This window comes from Aptenodytes patagonicus, chromosome 13 (assembly GCF_965638725.1).
Source record: "Aptenodytes patagonicus chromosome 13, bAptPat1.pri.cur, whole genome shotgun sequence".
Taxonomy (NCBI): domain Eukaryota; kingdom Metazoa; phylum Chordata; class Aves; order Sphenisciformes; family Spheniscidae; genus Aptenodytes; species Aptenodytes patagonicus.
In genome coordinates, this window is record NC_134961.1 from 16,593,215 (window position 1) to 16,617,882 (window position 24,668).

At 43.9% G+C, this 24,668-nt stretch overlaps 3 protein-coding genes and 1 long non-coding RNA gene across 9 annotated transcripts in view; 2 read left to right on the forward strand and 2 right to left on the reverse strand.

Moving 5' to 3' along the window:
- Positions 1 to 8,042, reverse strand: part of CLEC16A (C-type lectin domain containing 16A) — an 84,946-nt gene extending 76,904 nt beyond the window's left edge. For all 6 annotated transcript variants that reach the window (XR_012996440.1, XM_076351456.1, XM_076351455.1 and 3 more), the window contains exon 1: positions 7,847 to 8,042. Coding sequence is in view for 5 of the 6 variants with exons in the window: in XM_076351456.1 (XP_076207571.1) it covers positions 7,847 to 7,926 (80 nt within the window). In the remaining variant the exon portion in view is untranslated. The remainder of the gene's footprint in view (positions 1 to 7,846) is intronic.
- Positions 8,043 to 10,097: 2,055 nt separating this feature from the next.
- On the forward strand, positions 10,098 to 10,533 carry DEXI (Dexi homolog). The gene has a single exon (XM_076351185.1). It carries the CDS (start codon positions 10,135 to 10,137, stop codon positions 10,414 to 10,416), a length of 282 nt encoding a protein of 93 aa, XP_076207300.1. The 5' UTR covers positions 10,098 to 10,134; the 3' UTR covers positions 10,417 to 10,533.
- Positions 10,534 to 10,621: 88 nt separating this feature from the next.
- On the forward strand, positions 10,622 to 19,495 carry LOC143166490 (uncharacterized). The gene is made up of 2 exons (XR_012996413.1): positions 10,622 to 10,671; positions 18,841 to 19,495. It is a non-coding gene; the product is annotated as an uncharacterized LOC143166490 (long non-coding RNA).
- A 3,397-nt stretch (positions 19,496 to 22,892) lies between these two features.
- Positions 22,893 to 24,668, reverse strand: part of CIITA (class II major histocompatibility complex transactivator) — a 34,259-nt gene continuing 32,483 nt past the window's right edge. The window contains exon 20 of the mRNA XM_076351215.1: positions 22,893 to 23,579. The gene's annotated coding sequence lies outside the window, so the exon portion shown is untranslated. The remainder of the gene's footprint in view (positions 23,580 to 24,668) is intronic.

Genomic DNA, 24,668 nt, shown 5'->3' on the forward strand with positions numbered 1-24,668 from the left:
ACTATGTCTAATCATTGTACGATTTTAAAATCCTAAAATTTCCTTTTAATATTGATGCAGAGAGAAAAGTAATTGTTAAACAGAGTATGTGACAAATGAAACAAACCCGTAACTAGCCAGGTGAGTTCTGAATGCTTACACTTATGTTAACGTAGGACTAGAAATTATGTAACACTTGTCCCATGGTGCTTCTTATGGCAACCTGCTGAATTTCTTTGGAAGTATGTTAAAGGAGTGATGAGCAAGGAAAAGGAGAAATAGAAGAAACAGGTAAGCATGCAGTAGCTGATCTGGGAAAGTAATTCTGGAAAGAGGCACATGCAGATCTAACTAGAAAAGTTAGATCCCTTCTCTTGTCTGCAGAGACACTTTACAGACTCACGTCAATTTGACGGTTAATATATCAGGACTGTCAAAGACTATTCATTCACCGTAGCAAAGCTTAATCATCAGGCCTGCGGCCCTTCAAGCATAGAAATACTGATCCGAAAGGTGGCAAATTCCAGCTTTACCATCTCAAATGGCAAGAGTTTAAGGCTGTCTAGTGAAGTTTAAAAAAAAAAAACAAAACATGTCTATATTGCACAGGTGACAGGAAGCTAAATGAAATTTGAAAGGCTTGTATTGTATGTCCCAGAACTTTACTCAGTCAAGGAAGCACATTTCTTCCCCCCCCAAATAAGATGTTACATCAAAGATTACTTCCCTTTGTCCTAAAAAAAAAAGGGGGGGGGGAAGAGGGGGGCAAATTCTAATAAAAGCACAAGAATCACCACTGCTTTTCTACCTCTTTTTTTTGCTTTTATATAGTAATAGATAAAAAGGATGGATATGAGAAAGGTGCACAGTTATGAAAGTAATTAAATAAAAATATGATCAAAGAAATTTCATGTCATTTTAAAACTACAAGAGATTAGTTTACTAAACACAGACCATATATTGCTATACTGCAATCTACTGAAAACCAGGAGTAACACCTGAGCATTCAGGATTATCTGGGCAATATACTCACAAGTGTTTGGGAAGGAAGACGGATTTTCCATACTATCAACCTTCCCATGAAAAGTGGAGTTATTTTTGGGAAAATAGCCTGTGTGTCCTGACTCTGGGGCAGCCTATCGTTATTGTTTTGGATTCCATGAAAGTTTGTTCAGTGATTCAGGTTGAAATTTTAGGAATCTTATTAGTACGATGCGGGAGTTTAGAAGTTCAGGAAGCCAATTTTTAAGCAACAGACCCAAAGACCTCAAGCAGCTATTACGTAAAAGAAAAAAATACCAATTTTGCCACACTACTGTAGGGTTCCAGGAAACACTGTGCATTTCTACAACAAAATTTTGGGGTGTCTGGTTTAAAGTAAGTTTCAGAAGTTTAGGTCTAAAACAGACTCAAAATCACATTACAAAAAACAGTATTCCCATCAATTTTATCTACACTAAGAAACTGAATCACTGCACAGGGCAAACATGCAGCTAGAGACCAAAACACTATTTAACTGAACACACATAACAGGCTGTTCCAACTATTCATCAGACTTACGAAGACAAAAGAAGATACTACCCAGTTTCAGAATTTTTTTCATGCTTGAATTAAAGAAAAAAAAAAGTTTGGTCATATTTGCAGTTTACTTAAAATTTGCAAAATTTGGTTTGGGGAATCTTCTTCAACCATTGAGCTGCCACTCAGTTGGCCAGAGCTTCACAGGACTTGTGGCAAGACACAGCCTGTCCTCGTAAGCCATGCAGGAAGCAGAAGCTATTTCAGAGAAGTTTATTATGCTGTTATGGTAAAATGCTATATGCTTGCTGATCTTGATATTGCTTAATCATCAAATAACAATTTTATTGTGTTGAGTACTGTATAAGGACGTCGAGAGGTAAACATGTCTCAGAAGTTCACAGTTTTAACAAACTTGATATATCGCATGCTCCCCTTCCCCCCGAAAATCAGCAATGTGATGAACCTACATCATATTAAGGTTAACCTACCAGACAGCAGAGGAAAGAGGAAGAAAAAGGGAAGAGATGGCAGGAGGGGGAAAAAGATTGGCTTTTCATTCTCCTTCTCTTCAGTAAAAAAATTTTCTCTCCCTCTTCACATTGTTTTTTCCCCCTCATAAATCAATACTCATTTTCCAAATCCAGAACAGAAACTGCTCAGATTGAAACCATTTGAGGAAAAGTTGATTCACAGCTATCTCCTACAGTCATAACTGCCTGGTCACGTGCCATACTGTAACAGAGGTCACTAAATAGCAAGTAAAAGAGCACCTGCAAATCCTCTTCAACTAATCGAGGATCACAGTTCAAGATTCCTTCTGTGGAGACTGACAGTGTGATGGCTCACAGTGAAGATGTGAGAGTTTTAAGTCTGACCACCTATGAGAATTCCCAGGGCATTCTAAAAGAGCTCATGGCACACAAGCCCTGCAAAAACTTCCCATTATGGCACTATATGTATTATCAGGACAGTAAATCAAAAGACAGAGCAAAAACTGTCACTCTCTGAGCATGCATCAGTTAATGGAACAGTGAACAACTGAAGACAGAAGGCAATTAAATCGAAACAGTTCATTCCACCGCAATCCATATAGGAAGTATTTTTCCTGAGAGAGTTAAAGAGAGTAATTAATACTACACTACTTCACAGATTTTAGCCTATTTATTTGAAGTCATATACAAATTATTGCATCTGTGAACATGTATTTCTCATTAATAAGTTACAGTGTGCAAACTTGGGAATAAAGTTTACTCCAACAGCAGAACTCTGGGAATAGGAAGCAGTGGGAAGAATTACATGCTATTACCTCACCTCGGGAGTCTATGGAACATAGAGCATTACAGATGCAAAAAGCAAGAAACATTTAATAGTCAGGAATACATTAACTCCAAATTAATTTACTTAATATCAACATTACCACAGTTCCTTGATTTGCTAACACACTGATGCACTTAGAGAAAACCTGGGCTTCACTTTCAAGCTATTCCTTTAACTACTTATTTGAAAATGAATGAGAAAGCATGCACATACTTGTTTCTCTTACCAGACGTGCAACATACCATATCATGAGAACATAAAGCATCACACAAAAACAGTATTTTTATATTTACATAAATCCTTAAAGTCTATCTTTAAATGTTGATTACAAAACAGTCAAGTTTGTGCTCCAAAATGCTAAACCCTCAAAGAGGAGGTTTTTGTCATCTCTCTCTATATATATCCGAAGACTGGTTTCAAACAAAAACCTAATAAAAACCCACCATGCAAGAAGTGTCAAAGCACCTGATACCATCAAAATCAGTGGGAGATTTTGCCAGCAACTTAACAAGACAAACAAAATTCTGAACATTTTTCTGGTAAGAAACCATGCTCAAAGGGATAACATAACAACTCATGAATACAGAAAGTGTGCATTAATGACTTTCCTACTTATTACTTACAAAAATGCACTAATACAGGTAAGAGTTTAGGAAGTCAAGCACTCAAATTTAAAAACCCCAGACTTCACCATAACATGCTTGCATCTTCATGCTGCCTGTAACTATGTAATTACATATTGTTCTCATAGAGGAAACTATGTATAGCATGGACAGTACTTCAGGAAATGAATCAGCTGTGAAACAAGTCTTCAACCATACGTGTTTATGGACACTGCATCTGACCAAGTCATGAGAAATGTTCAGCATGCAACTCTAATGGTTTAAAATCTTTTGTGCAATCAGTATGCAATTAAAATATCAAGTGTAGAAGCAACAATGGGAAACATACTTGAAGGTAACAACAGGGCTATGTAAAATACCTCTTAGAAAAGTAGGAAAAAAATTTGCATCTAGAAACAAAGATACTAAGCTTAAGTTCCAAAGCCTTTCACTTTAGCAGGAACACCAGAGAGATTATCAGATGAACTCTTCAGACATAGTATCCTGGTTTCGGCAGGGATAGAGTTAATTTCCTTCCTAGTAGCTGGTACAGTGCTGTGTTTTGGATTTAGGGTGAGAACAATGTTGATAACACACCAATGTTTTAGTTGTTGCTATGCAGTGCTTACACTAGTCAAGGACTTTTCAGCTTCCCATGCTCTACGGACTGAGAAGGCTGGAGGTGCACAAGAAGCTGGGAGGGGGCACAGCCAGGACAGCTGACCCCAACTGGCCAAAGGGACATTCCATACCATGGGACGTCATGCTCAGTGCACAAACTGGGGAAAGCTGGCCAGGGGGACCGCTGCTTGGGGACTGGCTGGGCATCGGTCAGTGGGTGGTGAGCAATTGCACTGTGCATCACTTGCTTTGTGTAGTATTATTATTATTGTTGTTGTTATTTTATTTCAATTATTAAACTGTTTTTATCTCAACCCACGAGTTTTCCTCACTTCCGCTCTTCCAATTCTCTCCCCCATCCCACTGGGGGGGGGCAGGGAAGAGGAGTGAGCAAGCAGCTGTGTGGTACTCAGTTGTTGACTGAGGTTAAACCACAACACACAGTTACAATACCACCACTTAAATACTGGGGAAAAATGACATAAATCCTCTTAATCCATTCCAATGCAAAGTCAAGTCTGTAGACAGATGGGGAAAGAAGATACAGTTATGCTCTCAAGGAGGCCTTACCATGCATCTGCTAAGGTTAGACTATCCTCAACTTGGCAATATGAAAGACTTTTTGATACTTTAACCATAGGTCACAGCTCCTAAGGTGAGGAGCTGCAGAAGCCAAGTACAGTGACTATCACAGTCAGCAGCTGGAGAGAACCGTAAGAAACCCTGACCTACACAGGAACACCTGGCTTATGTGCAAAGGTAGGCCGAAAGAGAAGAACACGCAGTTCGTGAGAAAGCACTAACTTCAAGTTCGTGTAGCAAGACAGACTGTTGCCTAAAACAGCCTTGATGTATTTGCTTTTAGAACTGGAAGCATATAATAAACAGAGCAGAGGACTACATAAAGGGAGGAAAAAAAGGTCTCATTTTAAACTGCTGGATGCCACCTTTAAGAAGTGGATTCTAGCCTTGTTTCAGACACAATCTCATGTAAAGAAAAACAAGTCATTTCTGACCATTTTCAGGAGCAATCACTAACATCATTCCTGTTTCCAGAATATTTAGGCTTTTTCCATTTATTAAGTTATTGACATTCCCTCAATTACTAACCAAAGGGCACAAAAATATCAAGTTCTCTGAAAAATAATAGTCAGAAGCACTCAGGCAGTGCATGGTACTGTTTCATAGCCTCTCTAGATCGCAATTCAGCAAGGTATTAAAAAAGCTGGATTAAATTGCAACTGTTTTCACTAGACCAAGAGACTGTATCAAAACACTTAATACAAACAGCCTCACAATTTTCCTTTAGCCAATCCATTCTATGGCATGTTTGCAGAAAGACTAAATAGTAAAATTTCAAAAGCAAGCCTCAAACAAACTGCATTAAAGCTGATGGGAAAGGAAGTTCCAGATCCAACATTTACTGACAAAAAGCAGTAACTCTCTCAGTATTACTAAACAGGTGTATTGTTTACAATTTAGACTGAACTCTGCATTATGCATGTTAAAAAATAAAAATATTCCCTTAAGGATAGCCTGGGCTGATTTCACTCTTGTAACATAGCATAATGCATCTTTTATAGGCTAAGCTAACCTGTAATAGCAAGGTTGGTGCGTTCCACTCAACTCATTCACATGGAACACAACATGGGTTTTTGACGAGTTGAAAAGATGAGAATACAGACAGCTCACAAGATGGTGAGCTTATCAAGACTGACTTTCTTTCATGACCCCAAAACGAGGGGTCTTTGCCCTTTTTCCTTCTGTGGCTTTACCCACTTCAACTGCTACCTTAGAAAAGTCCTAAATTTCACTTTACCACGAGGTAGCTACCTTTGCTGTCCACACCTAGCTAGAAACTGAAATTCATACAGCCTAGCTAAACAAACACTTAAAATATACACAGTCTAAACAGATCAAAGGTCTTGGCTGTCTTTTATATACTACCATTTTAGATTTCATAATTAAAGAAATCACATGCAAAAAAGCAAACAAACCAAAGCTAGTATTTTAGTAGAGAACCATATACTTCAATTCTCAGATAAGAAGTCAAGCACAAGCCACAACACTTATAGCCTAATTCCCTTTTGCTGCAAATCAAACAGAGTATCACTTTTTCTACCCTCTGTGGCCCTGAGAGAACATATGGTCATATTCTTCTTGCCTGAAAGATTCTAACATCCTAAAGTCTCCCTCTCACCAGCCTACTTTTTCTAAACTTAAACTCAATTTGTTCAAATTTTGTCATACATCAGCATTCTTGCTCTATCTTCAAGTGTAATATCAAAACCAGACAGATCTAAAGCTCCACTAGCACTGAGTAGTACCTAATGAGTACCCCTTGCATGTTAAATAGAACATTCTTATGTTTATATCTGAGCATGACTTTTCCCCTTTTTCCTGCAACGCCAGATCACATTGACTTACTAGTCCGACCTACCATGTTTTCAAAATTACTTTCTGCAGTCCTACTGCCTCATCAGTTTTGTATTTCTGGACTTGATTTCCCTGTCTTTGGTAAAGAAGTAATGCATTTCAATTAGTCTTGCTGGTTTTGAACATTTTTCCAGTTTAGAGACAAGGACCAGAATGCATAAATCATCTTGATAAAGTAATTGCAAGATCCAAATCTTGTATAAGTGCAACCTGCTCATTACTGTCAAACCCCATTCATGTTCCCCTTGTAATTTGACTAAGTGTTGAAAACTACCCGCCACTTATTTCTCAATGAACTATGTATTCACAGTGATTTCATTTAGAAAATGCTTCCCCTCTTAACGACCTCCTTTTCTTGTTCAGTAGAAAGAGAAGCTGTAACAGTGGATCTCATTTTTTTCTCAATAGCAGAACCCTTAAAATGGAACAGAGAATTTAAAATTATCCCATGCCATCCTTCCAACTCTCCAGTGGCAGAGCTAGAAAAAACTATTCCACCTTCTGCAGTCAGCAGTAATGCAAGGATATCAGACTCTAGAGACTAATGTTATAATTCTCAAGCTCAACAGCTTTACTTTTGCCCCAGCTGCTGAGCCCTCTAATCAGGGTACATCCCCTGGATCTGCAAAACCACCATCCTGACCACCATGAATCACTGCTGACTACTAAAGACCCACACACACACACACCTCAAAAGGTCTATATTGTTTACAGGCTGTGGGACCAGGCTCCTCGCTTCCCCGTCTTAGCCACTACCAGGAAACAATCAAAGTTCTCCCTCAAAAGGAATGTGATATTTCTTGTATTTATCACCTCTTACACTCTACTCCACTGAATGAGTCTGTGACATTATTAAAAATCAAACAAACACGTATCACAGCCGTCAGTGTGACATGGCATCACAGAACTGCGTCTGCCCTGAAAACATTTTGGGACGAAGAGGCAGATTTCTGTGAGAAAGACACCAACCCACACCGCACGGAGAGCCTCCTTCGCCGCTGGCGAATTGCTCCGGGAGCTTTCGGCGCGGGAGAGCTGCGTCAAAACGCACAGCCGAGGAGACAGCGAGCGACTGGGGAGCGTCGCCTGCCGAGCCGCCTCCCTCCTCACCCCCTTCTCTTCCGGGACGCCTCCGAGCCGACCCGGCCCCGCTCCGCAGCCCTCTCCGAGGGAAAACCCTGCCCGAGCGGCTCCGCAGACGGAGCCCGTCCGCGTACCGCCCCCCGCGCCGGCTCGTACCCTCCGAGTCCCCTCACAACCTGGGAGAGCCGACCGCAGCACGGCTCCCCGCGCTAGCCCCCAGCCCCGCCGCCCCCGGCTCTCCTTCCCCTCACAGCTGCCCCCGAGCCCGCGGCCGGCTCCGCGCTTACTTGAGGTGGTCCAAGGAGTGGATGCTGCGGGCGGCCTTCCCGTGCCCGCCGCCCACCCAGCTGCGGGAGCGGCCGAACATGCTGGCGCCGGACGGTTGCTACGGCCCGCGGGGCTCTACGGCTTCATAGTCCCGCGGGGAAGGGCGGGCGAGGGGCGAGCGGCGCCCGGGCGGGCGGAGACCGGGAATGAGCCCCAACGGCGGCAGCCACCGGCGCACACAAGCGCCAAGGCGCATGCGCGGGCGAGGCACTCTGGGAAGCGCGGTCCCGCGCCCCGCCCCGGCAGCGCCGCGCGGACTGCAAGTCCCAGCAGGCACCAGGGCGGGGCCGCTGTCCGTCACCGGGGAGCGGAGAGGGGGCGAGCGCTAGCAGGCTCCCGCCTTCGCTCGTCAGGCCGGAACCGGGCGCCTTCTGGGGACGCCCGTTCTCCCGGGACCCCCGGTTTGGGAAGGCACCCGCCAGGGCCCGACACGTGCCGCGGCCCGCCACCGTCACGGCCCGCCACCTGTCGTGACCCGTGCCCCGCCCGCCGCGGCGGCCCGCCACCTGCGAGGAAACGGGAGAGTCCCCGGGGAGCCCGGGGTTTTCTCCTTTCCTCTCAGGACTTCCCCAGAGAAGTGGACACACGAGCCCTAAGCCGCCCTCCCCTGAGGGCCGCACCTCGGCGGTTTTTCTCAGAGTAAACGGAGTGGCGCTCTCCGGCAGGTGCTGAGCCCTTCCTGAGCGCCGCCTCAGCGGGAGAGAGAGGGGGCCTCGCGGGCTGAGGGACGCCCGCACCTCCCGGAGCCGGAGGGCTTGGCTCGATTTTTTATTTAATTGATTCCTTCCCTCTCTGGCAGTTACGAGTTAGATCTCGTCAGGTCGTGAGAGGGCTGTTAAGTTAGAAGAATAAAAAAGACTTAAATTTAGCCTAAACAAAAAATAGCCTTTTAATGTGTGCATGTACCCCCCAAATACATTGTAATTTGCGATCTAATTTGGCCCCCGACGTTCCTCGTTCACCTTCCGTAACGCAAAATGAAGCCGTTCTGGTGGGGTCAGCTCGGACCAGAGGAGAGCCGGATGCTGCAGGATGCTGCATTCCTCTTGCTAAGGTTTTTCCAATAAGGATTGCACATTTGGTTTTGAATCGGCTTAAAAACTAACTTAATTAAAGCAGAACAAAGAGAACAGGACCAGTAATGACTGTCTTGACCTGGTTTTAGGGTTTTTTTTGCTTTAACCAGATAAATAAACTAAATCTAAGTAAGCTGAAGAGTTTGTCAGCCAGTGTCAAAAAAACCCCCAAGTTTAAAATCATGCCTTTGATTGATTATATTTTGTTATAGGCAAGACCTTGGTCAGCAAAGAAATGCCTCCACCGAGGTCAAAAGGGGCCCAGGCCTGCACGGCGCTCCAGGAGGGCCCTGTGCAACAACAGGGGAACAGAAAACAACCTCCAGGGGCAAAGAAACGGACAAAACCTGCCCACGCTGACCCCCCCCGGGCTGCTGCGGGGTGCTGAAGCGCTCGGGGAAGGCGAGGAGCGGGGAGGCAAGGGCCGGGCACCACAATACGCCTCCTGTGCCCTCCAGCCCGACGCGGCCGGCCCTCGGGCAGGCGGAGCGGGAGCCGGCTGCCGGTAAACGCGGCGGAGGCGCCGGCGCCCGTCACGGCCGCTCCAGGCCAACCAGCAGCGCCACGGGCGGGCGGCGCCGCGAGGGGACGCGGCGCGGGTAAACAGCGGCGGCGTGCGGCGGGGGCAGGCGGCGGGGCGGGGAGGCGAGGGGGCGGGCGGACGGGAGGGGGTCCTGCCGCGCAGGCCGCGGCTGGCGGACTGGCTGACGGCGGCAGGTGCTCCGCGACGACGCGCCTGCGGGCTCCTTCCGCGAAGTTTGCGGGCGGGAGGAGGAGGGGAGCCGCGGCGGGACTGCAGCAGCCGGGCTGGAAATGCCCCTGAGGAGCCTCCTGCCAACGGCGGGGCTGCGGCAGCGCCGCTGAAGCCCGCGCTGGCCGCCCGCCTGCCGGGGCGCCTCTTCCTCCGGGGAAGGAAGGGACCGAGCCGGCCGCTCTGCGGCTGTGCCGCCTCCGCGCCCCTGCGGGGCTCGCATCTTCCCGGGGTCCGGATCCGGCTCCGTCTCTGGGGTTTTGCCTTTCCTGCCACCGGGGCTGCGGAGTGCGGCCCTGCGCGCCCCGCTCCCGGCTCCGCGCCGGCGCCCGCCGCTCCCGCCGGCCCCCCCCGCGCCGGTCGGGCAGGTCGGTGCCCGCTGCCCCTGCCGCCGGAGCCTGCCGCAGCCCCGCACGGCTGCATGCCCGCCGCGGTCTCGGCACGTCTGGATTCGCTGGAGTCCTGGGCCTTCCATGCGCTGCTGGTGCTGCCCTATATGTTTTACGTGGGCTTGTTCTTTGTCAACGTGCTGATCCTGTACTATGCCTTCCTGATGGAGTACATCGTTCTCAATGTAGGCATCGTCTTCCTGCCCGAGGATATGGACCAGGCTCTGGTGGATCTGGGGGTGCTTTCCGACCCTGGCTCCGTACTCTACGAGACGGACAGCGAGCTGGATGTCTTTGATGGGTACTTGGAGTGACGCCCCGGGGCGCTCCGAAGCGACTGCGGGGTGACGCCGCCCGGCCCGGGGCTGGGGCCGGGTGTCCCGGCATGGCCGTAGCTCGGGGACCGCCGCGGCCCCGGGATGCCCTCGCTGCGTCTCGGCTCCTTCTGCCCAGCATCTTCCCTTCCAAACGCCCCCTCCCCCGCCGGTGCAGGGGCGGGGGGGGGGGGGGCGCCCGGGACCCGCTGCCGCCGGGCAGGGCCGCGGACACGCAGAGGGCTCGCAAGGGAAGTAAGTCGTTTCCTCGGGCTCGTCCTGGGCAGCGGCCCGCGGGGCGCTCCCGGCGCCGCTGCCCCCGTCCTCCGTGTGCGGGCCCGCCGTGCCCCGGCGCGGCCACCCGCCCGGCACGCCATCCCGCGGGGGCGGCTGGGCTGGGGACAGCCCTCCCCGGGACGGAGGCAGGGAGCGGGCGCTGCGCCGGGGACACGCACCGCCGCAGCTTCTAGCACGGGCGAGCTTTGCGGGCAGAGGGCCGGGGTCGGGCTGCCTGCGGGGCGCTGAGCGCTGCCCGGCCGCCCCCGGCGCTTCCTCCCGCCCGGCACCGCCACGCAGAGCTCCGTGTCCTCTGCTGCGCTGCGGGGAGAGTGTCTTTCCCTAAGGACTAATTTTCACAGTTCTGAGCCACTGCAGCTGTTACGCTAGGTGTTATGTTTACAGCTGGTCGACAACTTTGCTAATCCGGTCTTGAAAGCAGCTCTGAATCTAAATGAACATCCAGGCTAATATTTATTAAAATTCAGAGACCATACTCGAGCCAGAAATACGTCTTAACCAGGTGCCCTTTAAAACCTCTATCTTGGATAATAAGAAACCTACCCAGCTCACCATTCTTCTCATGTTAATCGTAGCACAAAGGTTTGCTTGATCAATTTATCATTGTAGTTTTGAGTGATACTAAAACTCTGGAAATGTTGTAAGGATTTAGCATTTTAAAACCCTGAACTGCAATTGGGAAGAAAATCACTATTTCTAGCTAGGACTTTCTGTGCCAAATGTATGTTAATGAAAACATTCACAGTTTAAATTAAAATGTGTTAGCAAATCTGCCAGTAGAATTTTTAGCAAAATATTGTCTGTAAATTTGAAAACCAGCTCAGGATACCTTTTTATTTTCTATTTGAAATTGTGGAAATAGGAAATTCTGTTGCAAGGTTACAAACATAGCCTTGGTGAACATACTATACAAATACCATTTAACATCAAGGTATTTTAATCAGGCTTCTAATTTAAAAAAACCCAAACCTTTCCTGTAATGCTGTCCTTCATACAGGTTAAAACTATCTCCTCAGTATTTCTATTCAGATTCCATATAAAGCAATAGTAGCTGATTTTGGTCAATAGTTTAGAAGGGAAAAATGGAAATTTTTGGTGTTGGAGTAGCATTGATTGCGCAAACACAGCTGAACAAAGCTTGGTCAAAGGCACATGGGAGCATAAGAAGTGTGGGGGAGGACACAGATATTTGTTCGTACTGAAGAAATTCCACTGCATATAGTTACTGCAAATGAAAGTGTCCACGCCAACATTTGGTGGTCCATCCCAAGCAGCTGGATTAGAATCACTTCTGCTAGAATAGGAGGTCTGGAGCAGAACTAAACTCCCCACAAAACACTGTTGGCTACTTTTGTGGCTGTCTCCTCCTCTCCCCTTTCAGCTGGGCAAATAACACACGTTCTGTATTCCAGGAAAGAAATTCATAAAAACTAATGGAAAATTAAGCAAAATCTTTGGTGCAAAAAGCCCTAGCCATTTTCTCCCCCAAAATACCTTTTCCCAAACCCTTAATCTTATTAGTCCAACACCGTCTAATACAGGGATTAAAATTTTTTTTTTTAATCACTTTTTTGCTGACTGGGATTTGTCATGATGAGTTGCATCTAGTTTTCAGGAAGACCTAAGGAGAACAACAGACATACTTTTCCTCAGTGGATTTTTCATACTACATGAACATGTTTGATAGCGCAGGGTCTGAGCACAATTCTGTTCAGTGTAGATAAATGGGCTTCTTTAAAATTTTCCTTCATATTAATAGGATAAGCAGCTTTGCAAACTTCTTGGTATTCTAACTATAAAACCATGTCACTTCCATATGTAGAAATCAAAATGCAGTGGTCTTCACAAAGCTCAGAAGTAAGTCTCAGTCTATATCCACCTTGAGCTAATGGAGCTCTGCACAGGTACCAGCTCCAGCCTTGATTCTTTAATTTGGAAGTTGTCATGTTAGATGGTGGTTTCCACTGAGGATCAAATCACAAATCCCTAAAGTTAGATCAATTATTAGGGAGCAAAAAATGTACTATTGCTGTGGTTCATCTATTTATATATTTAATTATATTTATATACGCAGCAACCAGGCCACAAATTGCATAATTATTTAGCTACCAGGCAAAGACTCAGCGTGTCACCATGAAAAGGAATTTGTGTTAATATCCCGGTTACAGGTTTCTTCACTGTTCTGTGCCATTCCTCCTCGCCAGTTCCCTAGCAAGGCAGGCAGAAGAGGGTCCTAATTTGGAGCTGTGTTTCCTGCTTTGGAAGCAGAAGTAAGGCACTGAAAGGGAGGATTTAAATCCCTTTGGTGCCTAGCCTGCAGTGACCCGAGTTCTGTACGAGTGTTAACCCGTGCTCTCCATAGGCCTAGGAAGGCTGCCCACCTGCCCTCTTCACTTAGACCCAGAAGTGCTGAGGATTCACAAGACACTGCAGGAAAAATGGGCCTCAGTTTTACCAGCTGAGATGAAAAATACATAGGCATACTCTTTGCATTAAATACTAGAGGAGTGTTCTTCATGTGACTCACCAGTGATTACTGAGAACAAGTAAAAACCTATGATTAGCCTTAGCTGAAACCTTGCAGTGTGCTCCTTGCATTTAGAAAGAGGTGCCTTGCACCCAGGAGGTGAGTGGCATGCATGACAGGGAAACAAAGGGGGGAAATCCCAAGAGGCGATTCTGCAAAATGTGGAAAGGCTAATTTAGATGTAAAAATAAAAGAGCATGTGGATCAGAAAAGCTCTCTTCTCTCTTGCAGCAAAACCCTCACTTGAATAAACCCAATAGGAGCAAAATTATGTCCAGGTTTCTGAGCATAATTGGTGGCAGAGATTGAAGGTAGACAACTAAGCAGCTCAGAGAAGCTTCCTATCCTATTCAAATGGAGAAATCCATCTGCGTAAACTGAGCAGAATTGAGCTTGCTCATGTCATCAACTGTTTTAGTGTGAGTGTGCCAGGTTCTGTATTATATTTGAAGTCCCCTGGAATAAGGTGATATGACTGTTCTCCTTGTACTTTCTTAAAATCAGATGTGACTCATCACGAAGTACTCTAATCAGAGAGAAAATGAGCAAAAGTAATCAATAATGAAAACTGAATAGGAAATACTGGATTTATTTAATCTTACAGTACAAGCATTTCCTATATTTTTTCATCAAGGTGAATTATGATGAACATCTTCAGTGACCAGAATCCAGCACTCAAAAACTTGTGACTCAGCACTTCTGCTGAATGCCAGCTTCTAAATCCTGAATGAAAGAGCGAGCTTTACTCACTAGCTCATCAATATAGTGCCAATTAGAAATGCAGGCTCAGTGGAGAGGGAAATAAGCATGGTGGACTCCGTGTGTCTGCCACTGATGTCTTCTGTGAGCTTAACTCACTTGTGCCTCCGTTCCATCTCTCTAAAACAGAGATGCCACGTAAAGGAACAGATCAGAAGAATGTTATCACTAGCAGTGTCAGGATAGACATAAACGCATCAGAATCCACCTCCTGACTTCTTCCTTTTCAGACTTTGAATCTGAAAAATTGAGAGCACAGTGATCCGTTAGTTATTTTACCTTGCCATTTTTCACTATGCTCTTCCCTTATTTGTAGAAATCTCCATGTAAAGAAAAAAAAGGTGGCTTGTTGACTCCATGATACAGATCAGTCAGCTATTTTATGAGTTACAGTAACACCAGGATTAAGAGCAATAGCTGTGATTTTTAGAACTGTGTTTTGAATTCTTAGATGCTATTAAAATTAATAGAAGTTGAGTGCTCAAACTCACCTGATACCTCTGCTTTAAAGAGACTTTTGTACTCTGACTCTTCTTAACAGGAATTCCATCCTAGATGGAAGGAAGACAAAATTGCGGTTAACTGATGAACTGTCCATACAGACTCATTAACCACAGCCATGGACAGTCCTAAGTGATTTTCTACCAAATGCATTCATTTATATAATGCAGAGAGAGGAGGCAGATTTTTTAAAAAGTTTTCCAAAAGCTGCTGTTAATAACATGAATTGAAATGAGGCATAGAAAATAAAGGGACATGCAATTTAGGATAGAAATAGTTCAGGCCCGAGTATTTCATGTGTTAAAAGCCCCAGCCACAAGTGATTTTAAAGGATCATTAAAAAAAAAAAATCTCTGTGGTTCTTCCCTACGAAAATGAAGCTTACTGTAATAGCTCGCTTCAATAGGTGGCAATAGCCAATTATCAGTTTTAAACTGTCAAAGGAATTAAGAAATGAATCCAGTTTAATTCTTCATGTTTGTTTTCTCTGGAGGAGGGGCAAAGTGACACTATAGTTCAGCTAGCAACTAGCAATCCTAAAATAGAAGACAAGAATAATTTGTTTAGAGACATTTAGTTTGTATATTTGGCCAGTCCAACTCTTTGCATTTGTCCCCTCGTAATGATTCTAGTTTATATGGAGTACAACTGTCCCAAAGAATTAAATAGTACACAGAAGTGGCTAAATCATTCCATTTCTTCAGGGAAACTGTCAAACTGCCTTTCTTTTCCCAGTTGAGTTTTAGTACTTTGGCCACAAACTTTGGAAAAAAATAGCTGAATAGTTTGAAGGATGCTCTCTGAGGACACAAACATGTTTCTAATATATGTGATAAAAAGCGTAGAGACTAATAGCAGCCATATATGGAAAATAACGGTATAATGGAAAATGATGACGTGCACTGAATGATTTATTGCTGGGTAAAGCTCGAGTTCAGTCAATAGACTTAAGGCTATACACTCTCTGAAGGGCCAGAAAAAAAGACCCGAGGCTTGCTCAGACAGCAGAGCCCCAGTAGGCCATGAGATCTGAAACACACTTTTGCAGAAAGTCAGGAAACAGAAAGCAGACAATGTCAGGATGCAGAACAGAGTCACCGTGTTTCCTTTGGTCCAGCCTGAATTGTGAAGAACAGTAACTTCACAGACAGAACGGACAAAAATATCATGACTGAGTTTCTTCTTCTGATGCTAGAGTTACACTATAATAGCCATACTGTTAAATGCTTACAGGTATCTTTTAGGCTATTGGAAGACTATAATTCTGAGATTTTAAAAATATTTGCTACCTTTTCACTTTCCATTGGTTTTTGAAATTTTGGAAATTTTCTGTTAAAAATCAGGTTCACGTGAAATTTGAAGGACAAACTTTTAATCCGCTGAATAGAAAGGCAAGATTGAATATCCTGGTCAATTGTATCATTCACACCCCATTTAATATCTGCCACTACAAATTACAGTCTTGGACTAGCAGCCCTACAGCAATATTTGAAACTTCCATTAGGCAGCTTTATACCTTCCTTTGGAGGCCCGATACATTTTGCTGTGCTATTTTTAAGTCAGCCTAGAATTTGATCTACAATGCAGAATACTAACGATCTCTCTGAACTGTCTGCTGTAGATCAGAGATTTTAGTTCAACTTGGAGAGCAATCAGATAAACATCAAATGAGTAACCTGTTAGAGCTGCTGCTTCCCCTTTTCTTGTTCTTAGTCTAAGAGACAGGATTTTGAACATACGATTACTGTCAGCAGGGTACTGTAGCTGGTAGACATTTGGCAGAAATACCTCACTGGACACAAAAGCGTTTCTTGTTTCTGACCTAGCATCTACAGTCAGTGGCACAGAAGAACATGCAAAATGTCACGATGAGTCAGACCACGATCACCCAGCCCCGTGTTCTGCCTCTGACAGGAGCAGGGGATGCTCTCTGGGAGAGCACATGACCCTGACCAAAATCTGCAGTCCGTTCTCTTTGTGCTTTCCAGGATCTACAGTGGTAGAATGAGGGATGTTAGAGGGCACATTGCTGCCCAGCCCATTAGCAAATGTTTTCCAAACTCACCACCTTTTGCCCACTCAATGTTACGAAATCCTTCTGGAGTTCCTTGCTATCAGTACAGCATCTGAATACCTGAAAGAGCTTATTTTCTGCAGTCTTGAAGATTTCTCTGTTCGCTCTCTTCTCTGGGTCAGTAATGGTGATGTTGAATAAAAATTCTGGTATACCCTGCTACTGACTTCTTTCCTACCAAGCCTTATTGTTTGCTTCCAATCTTTTAATCTGCTTTCAATCCATAGAAGAACATTTCCCCCAGTGCTGTGTCAACCTGTTTGCTTTCGGCTTCCTGTTAATGATACCTTATTCCTCAGTCTGTCCATGCTCATGCAGAACATGTGACCATCACATTTCATTCTTCATTCAGACTCCTCGGAGATTCTGTTACGCCTTCTGCACCTGAAATGGTGGCAGCCCTCCTGCCTCAGGACCCCTTGTGCCAGACACCCTGACATACGATCTGCTGAGCCTCCGCTCCAAGCACAGAAAGTGAAGACCAGGAGAGAGGCTGTGTTTTGCCCTGCAGCCCAGTGAGAGCCTTTTCATAGAGCTCCTTGCTTAAAGCAGATCTGTTAGCAGGTCTGTTACGGCTTTGTACCACAAAGTCCCTTCCCGTTATACAACCGGATTAGCATCTTTACTGTGTAGGGTCCCCTGCCTTTCCACGCTGCACAGCAGGCCTGTAATACCTATAAAGGGCAAGGAGGGAAGAGCTGTCCTTCCAGAGACTTGCTCCACACAGCACAGATGATCTCCTGAGCTGCTGGCAGCCAGGGGACCTGTTCTTGGTCTTCTGTACCTCAGCTCTTCTTCAACACAGATTCATCCCCAGACAACCATCCCCTCTCAGAGCTGCACCATTCTACGCTATGTTAATTAGTGATCTGTAAGATCACAAGACCAAATGGGTACAGTCACTATTGCCCAGCACCTTCATAATCCACAGCTCTGGTTCTACTTAAAGGCGGCTTCTCAGGCCTTGTGTTTACCTCTGATGATAGTAAAAAATCACCTCTTAATAGCTGTCAGATATTTTGACCCAGTCAAGGCAAATTAGATAAACTGGGATAAAGCAATATAAGAGTAACTTATTCTTGTCAGTAAGACCACGAAGTTACCCCAACATGTTATTTAACTCCGTAACTACTTACCAGTGGATCCAAAACGCTTTGAACAAGGTGACTCTAAAGAAAGAAGAGAGAAAGTGACCAAAATCAGAGGCTACGTCAAATGTAGGCAATACATAATTAACACAATTATACAAAAAAAGAACAACAGTCTAATGAACAGTACCTGGTTAAAAAAATGTAGCCAGTTCAAATATCAGTTTTAATAGGTAGGTATAATAATATCAAACCTAGCATAAAATAGGCTATCCCACTGTATGTCACGGCTGGCTGTACTCTCTTAAGAGCAACCCTTACTAATTGACCTGATGGACTGTGGTTGATAGCTTATTCTCATACCCCTCACACTAGTATTGTCATGCCTCTGTTAAAATTACACTAAGGACTAGTGTGCTCTGATATTAACAGAATGTCCTGGTTTCGGCAGGGATAGAGTTAATTTCCTTCCTAGTAGCTGGTACAGTGCTGTGTTTTGGATTTAGGATGAGAATAATGTTGATAACACACCCATGTTTTAGTTGTTGCTAAGCAGTGCTTACACTAGTCAAGGACTTTTCAGCTTCCCGTGCTCTACCGACTGAGAAGGCTGGAGGTGCACAAGAAGCTGGGAGGGGGCACAGCCAAACTGGCCACAGGGACATTCCATACCATGGGACGTCATGCTCAGCATATGAACTGGGGGGACTTGGTAGGTGGCCGCTGCTCAGGGACTGGCTGGGCATCAGTTGGCAGGTGGTGAGCAATTGCATTGTGCATCACTTGCTTTGGATATTCTTTATTACTATTATTATTATTATGCTATTTTATTTCAGTTATTAAACTGTTCTTATCTCAGCCCACGAGTTTTCTCACTTTTACTCTTCCGATTCTCTCCCCCATCCCACCAGGGGGGGAGAGTGAGTGAGTGGCTGTGCGGGGCTTAGTTGCCAGCTGGGGTTAAACCACAACACAGAAACTGTTACATTGGTTTCTCTGAAAAGTTTTTCAGGCCTTTACTTCTCAAAGAATCGTTATCCATAGTCACAAAAGGTTTAATTTGTTTTGTTTGTTTTAAAGAAGTCAATGGCATGGTGCTATATCTAACATACACAGTGACTTCTCTGTTCATTTTAGGTCTAGAGGGTTACTCTATTTATGTGTTTCCTTTTAAACAGATTCATTAGACACCTGAAATGGATTATAACCAGGTTAATGGATCAAGTCATGGAAAGAAACTATACTCTGAAATGTAGAGATGAAAAGAAGGACGAGGGGACAACAAGAAGAGTTGTCATCAGACCTTGTCAGTTGTGACTTTTCTCCATGGTCATTGCCTCTTGGGTGTGCACTAACTGCAGTGATTCATGCACCATACTGGGCTTCCATAGGTAATTCTGGGATGGACTGTATGAACAAATAGTATAAGCTATGTTCTATTATAACAGAAAATCAAGATGTTACTCAGATTTGATAAACTTTTGAATAGCTACCATGTCACCCAAATGGACACGCTCTACATACTGCTTAAGCAAGTTTTACAATCGCACATTGAAAACTCTACCAGCCAGTAGTTCAAAGACGATGCTCTCTCAGGGGAAAATATGCAGGAGTGACTGCAAGGAGATTCTGTTCAGGGCAGTATTACGGCAAGAACTGTGCTAGTAAGATATTTTATTTAAATTGTGAGTTTTGCAATAAATCAGAGAGTGAATTTTATATGTCAGGTGGATTCATTATCTAACACAAGATACTTTGCAGATTGTTTAAGCTCATGTTCCTATGTACAGATGTGAAAGCAATACAATAAAGACTGATCTTTTCCATGAAAAAGTAAGCAGTCATTTGTTGGAGTTGTTCGTTTTCAATTTGAACAGAAAATAATTGAAATATACTTTCCAGGAAACTCCAGTTTTCCTACAGGTACCAGCAAGTAGTTCTAGATTGTTGAGATGGCCAGCACGTAAGAAATCCTTCTCATGAACAACTACTTAAAAAATCAGACCTGAACTGAAACACCAGGAACTGCACACTGTAGGGGGGTGAGGGGGGGGACCCACATGTAGTGAGGGCAGGTATTGTACTGGTTTTGTCTTACTATATTTTTTAGAAAAGTCTAATTTTCGTAACTGTGCAGTTAAGCCAAGTTAATGTACCAAGAACATTTCAGATAAAGCAGAATTGAAAATATTTCTCCTGAACTGTCTCCATGCGTTATATCTGTCCTCTGCAGTCTGTGACTCTACCATCTGCTCCCAGCTCAGGCTTTCGGATCCAGACAGATGGCGTCATGAGAGTCTCCTGACAGCCAGTATGAGGGACCAGAGGGTGACAGTTTAGATCCCCCTTGAAACAATGACAAAGAAACTTGCATATCAAACTCTTTTTTCCTGATACTCTCAGTGTGTTGCACTCAAATAGCATTTTTTAACTCCTAGTGCAGTAGAAATTAGCTCCCAGTTCCCAAAATTCTGTGCCCCAAATGCAATTTTCAGCTGCTCCTGCAAGAGGTGAAGCACTGTCATTGAACTAAGTAGCTTTTCTCCAAGATAGGTTCCATCAGATACAGTTTGGGGCCTTAAAACACTGACAAGTGCTTTGCTCCATACAATCCCTGGCCTGCAATTCAGGGATGAAGTCACTTAGGACACCATATTGTAACACGTAAAGATACATTGAGGGAACTAAATCCCCATTTAGGCACCGATATAAAGAATAGCCAAGTTTTTAAACTTGTGAAGCTTGTGTTCACATGCCATTTGGTACTAACACAAGAAAGGATGAATTTTGCTACTGAAGGCGGCATTCCTGCTGCCTATATAATTAGAAATTCATACTGTTCACAGAGACGGCTTACACTAATTTTTCAGGGGCACATGTACGCCATTTTAAGAACACGGTTCAGTTTGTCATTATAGGTACTTACTGCAGTATCTACTAGCTTGTAATCATTTCGCTGCAGTGGGTTTGTGCCACATGATGCGCGGATCAAGCAATACAAATTCCACCAAGTAATTCACTGTGGAGATTCTGAATCTTAGATCAAGATTTCTGATTTCTCAGAACAGCTCAGCTTCATATGTTTAAAGGATGGGGAGAGTACCCAGATTACAGGGTCTGACTACCATCGTAACACAAGCCTTAGCATTTTAACAAGGCTTCTTTGACAACAAAAAGAGCATGGGCATAAAGAGAGTAGCATTTTTCTCATCCTAAAAGATTTTTAGAATACAGATTTGATCAGAACAGCTTTTTTAGGGTAGCCAGTGAATTCAGTCCTCTACACACAAGGCACTCATTTGACGACAGCATTTTGGATAAGCTTTGTGCCACAAGAATATCCAGACTTTGAAACTTGATTAATTTTTGAACTTTTAACTGCAAAAAGTCTGAAAGGATGAAAACAACCTTTTGCTGTTACTAGCAGGCGGCTTCAGTCAGCACTTTTATATCTTCTAATTCTGGACTTACAGTCTGTCAGTTGGCATTGCAAGATCCCATTGCCTGTTAAGAAAGAATTATTTCTCCATTTCCAGACCACTGAACTGGTAAGTGCCAGCAGGACCAACCTGTCTCCCTCGCACACAGTGCTGTCCATTAACCTACAGTATGAAGCCCGGAGCATGCCATTATGTTCAGAAGCCAGCAGTGGTTTCATAGCGTTTCCAAGAGAAAAATCAAAATAATTTTCAACAGGTACTGCAAGCTACTGTAAAAAGGAATACTCACTTTTATTAATACTTTAAAAAGATGTATAAAGACAATGAAAACAGTGCATCACAATTTACAATCTGTACATTATAAACATACATCTCCCACTAACTCATAGAAAGAGAACAGCAGTATACTCAACATGATTTCATCAGTGCAGACAGGGTCCTGTAACACTTGGCTGCCTGTGTAATATTTAGCACATTCTCAGATCCAGTCACAGTGAAGTGTAGCTGCAGAATGTATCCCTAAAGGGGCATTTGTTATCCAAAGCTTAGTTAAGGGAAGCCAAGACAAGGGCTCACCATAGATCTGCATGTGCAGATCAGTGCCACAGGCTGATGGGAACATCACACAAGATTTGGCTCAAACTACCTCCCATACAAGCAGCTGAAAGAGGGGAATGTAAATGAGATTTTTTTCCATGACTGTCTAGAGAGAAGAACCATGCAGATAGTTAAGAAAAATACCACTTTCTAGTTACAATCATATTCTCCGTAGAGTTTTTCCACCTTGCTCTCTTGTACTATTACCGTCGCGTACTAGGTGTGGTTCCCAGCTCTCCTTTGATTAACAGAAACAACAAACCAGACCTTCCTTCCTTCCTTCTTTATTTAATTTGTCAACCCTCCATCCCTGCTGTCAAGATTCTGCAGGCACTGAAACTTTAGCAGAGAAGTATCATTTGCTGGAAAGAACATAAAGATTGGGGTTTTGAACTGTTTAAATTGAGGACTTTTTTAAAACCAAGTAACAGAGTATTTGAGAGGTTAGTTGAGAGATTCTAGTTTGCATAGAACCTTGGGTCAGTATTGTCAGTGTTTCCTAGCAGAGGAGATTTCAAGGAGGTTGTTGAGCTAACCCTGAGCTAACTGTGAAGTAGAAACCTCCCTTCCCAATTTGTGGCATATCGAATATTCCAAGCTTTTTCCATCCTTTTTTGTTTTTCTGTCTCCAGACTGTATCTGGACAGGGAGCCAGAATTCTAGTCCTGACAATTGTCTCGCTACAATTATAAGTTCTCTCCATGTTCACAGAGCTGAAATAGAAGAAAAAAAAAAAAAAGAGAAAAGAAAAAAGAAAAAAAGGAGACAATTATTTTGCTATTGCAGTCAGCAGGACTGGTATTTGGCCCACATATCACTGAGGCCAGCAGCACAGACACACGATAACGCTTTGAAATATGTTGTCTGTCATTGCCTAGTTATTCATAACTGTAAAAGAAGGCTACAAAACTCACAAACAGTAGTGATTTCACTGTCAAGTATAAAATAGATACTTGTACATTTATGCTGCCACCTGCAAGTGAGAAACTAAATCCCAATCCAGGTGTATGAACGAAGAAAAAAAAAAATTAAAGTTCTCAGTTGAGACAGAGTAAAAACCTTTGAAGATTGTCACTTTGAGGATTTTTGTGCAATAAACTGAAGCTATTTGTATGTATTTGGATTTCTGGGATAACATCAGAAGAATCCTTAATAGTTTTCCAGTTTTAATTCATTTCTTCTCTTTACTTCTTTCTTTTTTTCCTAATCTTTTTGAAGGATTCTATAACAAGAGAGTGATAGAAAATATCTTTCTATCCCTTAGGACAGCATTGGTGATTAGCATCAAGAAAAGAACCACTTCTAGATTCTCGTGGATAATCTTACAATATCAGACTGTTTTCTAAGACTGATCATTCTTATTTACGCTCCTGACCCTAAAGCTTCAAACCAGTCCAGACAGACAGGTGAAATCTGTATCACTGAGCTTTGGAAGTCCAAAATCTTCAAACTGAATTTGATCACAGTTACCACTGGCACTGTGAAACAATTAGATTTGATCTGTCACTACTTCAGATGTTGCAGGTCCAGCAGCTTGCAGTCTAGTCTTTGATGAATTGATGATGGAATTTTATACTATCAATATCCCAGTGATTCCTGGTCACCTTTAATGGTGATCACAATATCCAGATGCTCTTTTCATCTTTGAAACTTGTTGTTGCTTAACTCTTCATCACTTCAGTAGAAACACAACTGGGTCTTTGAATAGCATTTTAAATTACCTTCAAAAAATTTGAACTCCATCATTCAACCACTTCAAGCATCACCCAGAAGCTTAGATGTGACTTTTTTTTTTCCATTTTGCCACTATCATGAAAATCAGCCACCGATTCATAAAGCAGCAAGAAGATAGGAAAACCTTCCCCTCTTCTTTATGTTACCTGTGAAATGATGAAAAAGAGAATATTAGATGTATGCCCATCAGCTTAATCACCATTAACATCACCAAAACCATGTATTTGATACGCTCTGAAAACAGACAACAGTGACTGGTAGATGCTGGATGTTTCAAGTCTGGGAGGATCCAGACTTCCTGCTGCTACTAATCCTCAGTGCTAATGACGAAGAATGTTTCCTCACATACTCAGATACTACACTAACGTGGTAACCGGTGCCACAGGCACGTGCTGCAAACATGAAAGAACAGCACTGGAGGGAGATGCAAGGGGCTGTTTATGCAGAGCTGCGTTAAACACATCTTTTGAAAACTGACCAGTGGCCAAGAATCACTGACTTGCACAGAGCGGAACTCTCTACCACTGACTGCCATTGCTCTGGGTCCAGAGGAAAACCGAAGTCATTTGGGAGCTGACCTGCATGTTCAGAGATTCTTATCGCATGCTCCCCTTGAATGACAGACACAGGAGGTTAGAGAAAGCTTTGCTTTTGTAAGGTTTCCTGGCAGTGTTCACACCCCTAATGTCTTCTTTCCCAAGTAGGTATGGTTATTCAACAAGACAGAGTTAGTTGTACTGTAGTCTATTAAGGATCAGTACAATTTTTCACTGTTGCTGTATAAAGCTAGTCTGTGAAGCTGGTATGGCACCCGAGTCTTCCACAACCTGTAGCCTGATCAGTGCCATATATATATAGCCAAGTCTACATCTGGTGATCAGTGCACTGAGAGCAAAGGTCATGCAAAAGCTTGGCTCACTGCATGGTTTAGGGAGCCATTGGCAACTGCAGCCATTGCCAGGACCATTCAAACCACAGCTCAAGCAGCTGGCGATCACTCTGCAATGTGTTTTTTGCCATCTGAAAGAAAGCTGGAGGACATCTAGTGTCTGGCTTGATTTGGACTTCTCATTCTTCACTGGGATCATTTCACTGATGCATCCTGTGGAATTTTTTTTAAAAGCAAGAGGAAGCACATGGCAGAAAATTGGGAGCAGAAATCCTATACAAAACCCTGACTTCCTGTGCCTGCTGCAGCTTCTTCAGTCCAGTCAAGGCAGTCAGATCCTGGTGAT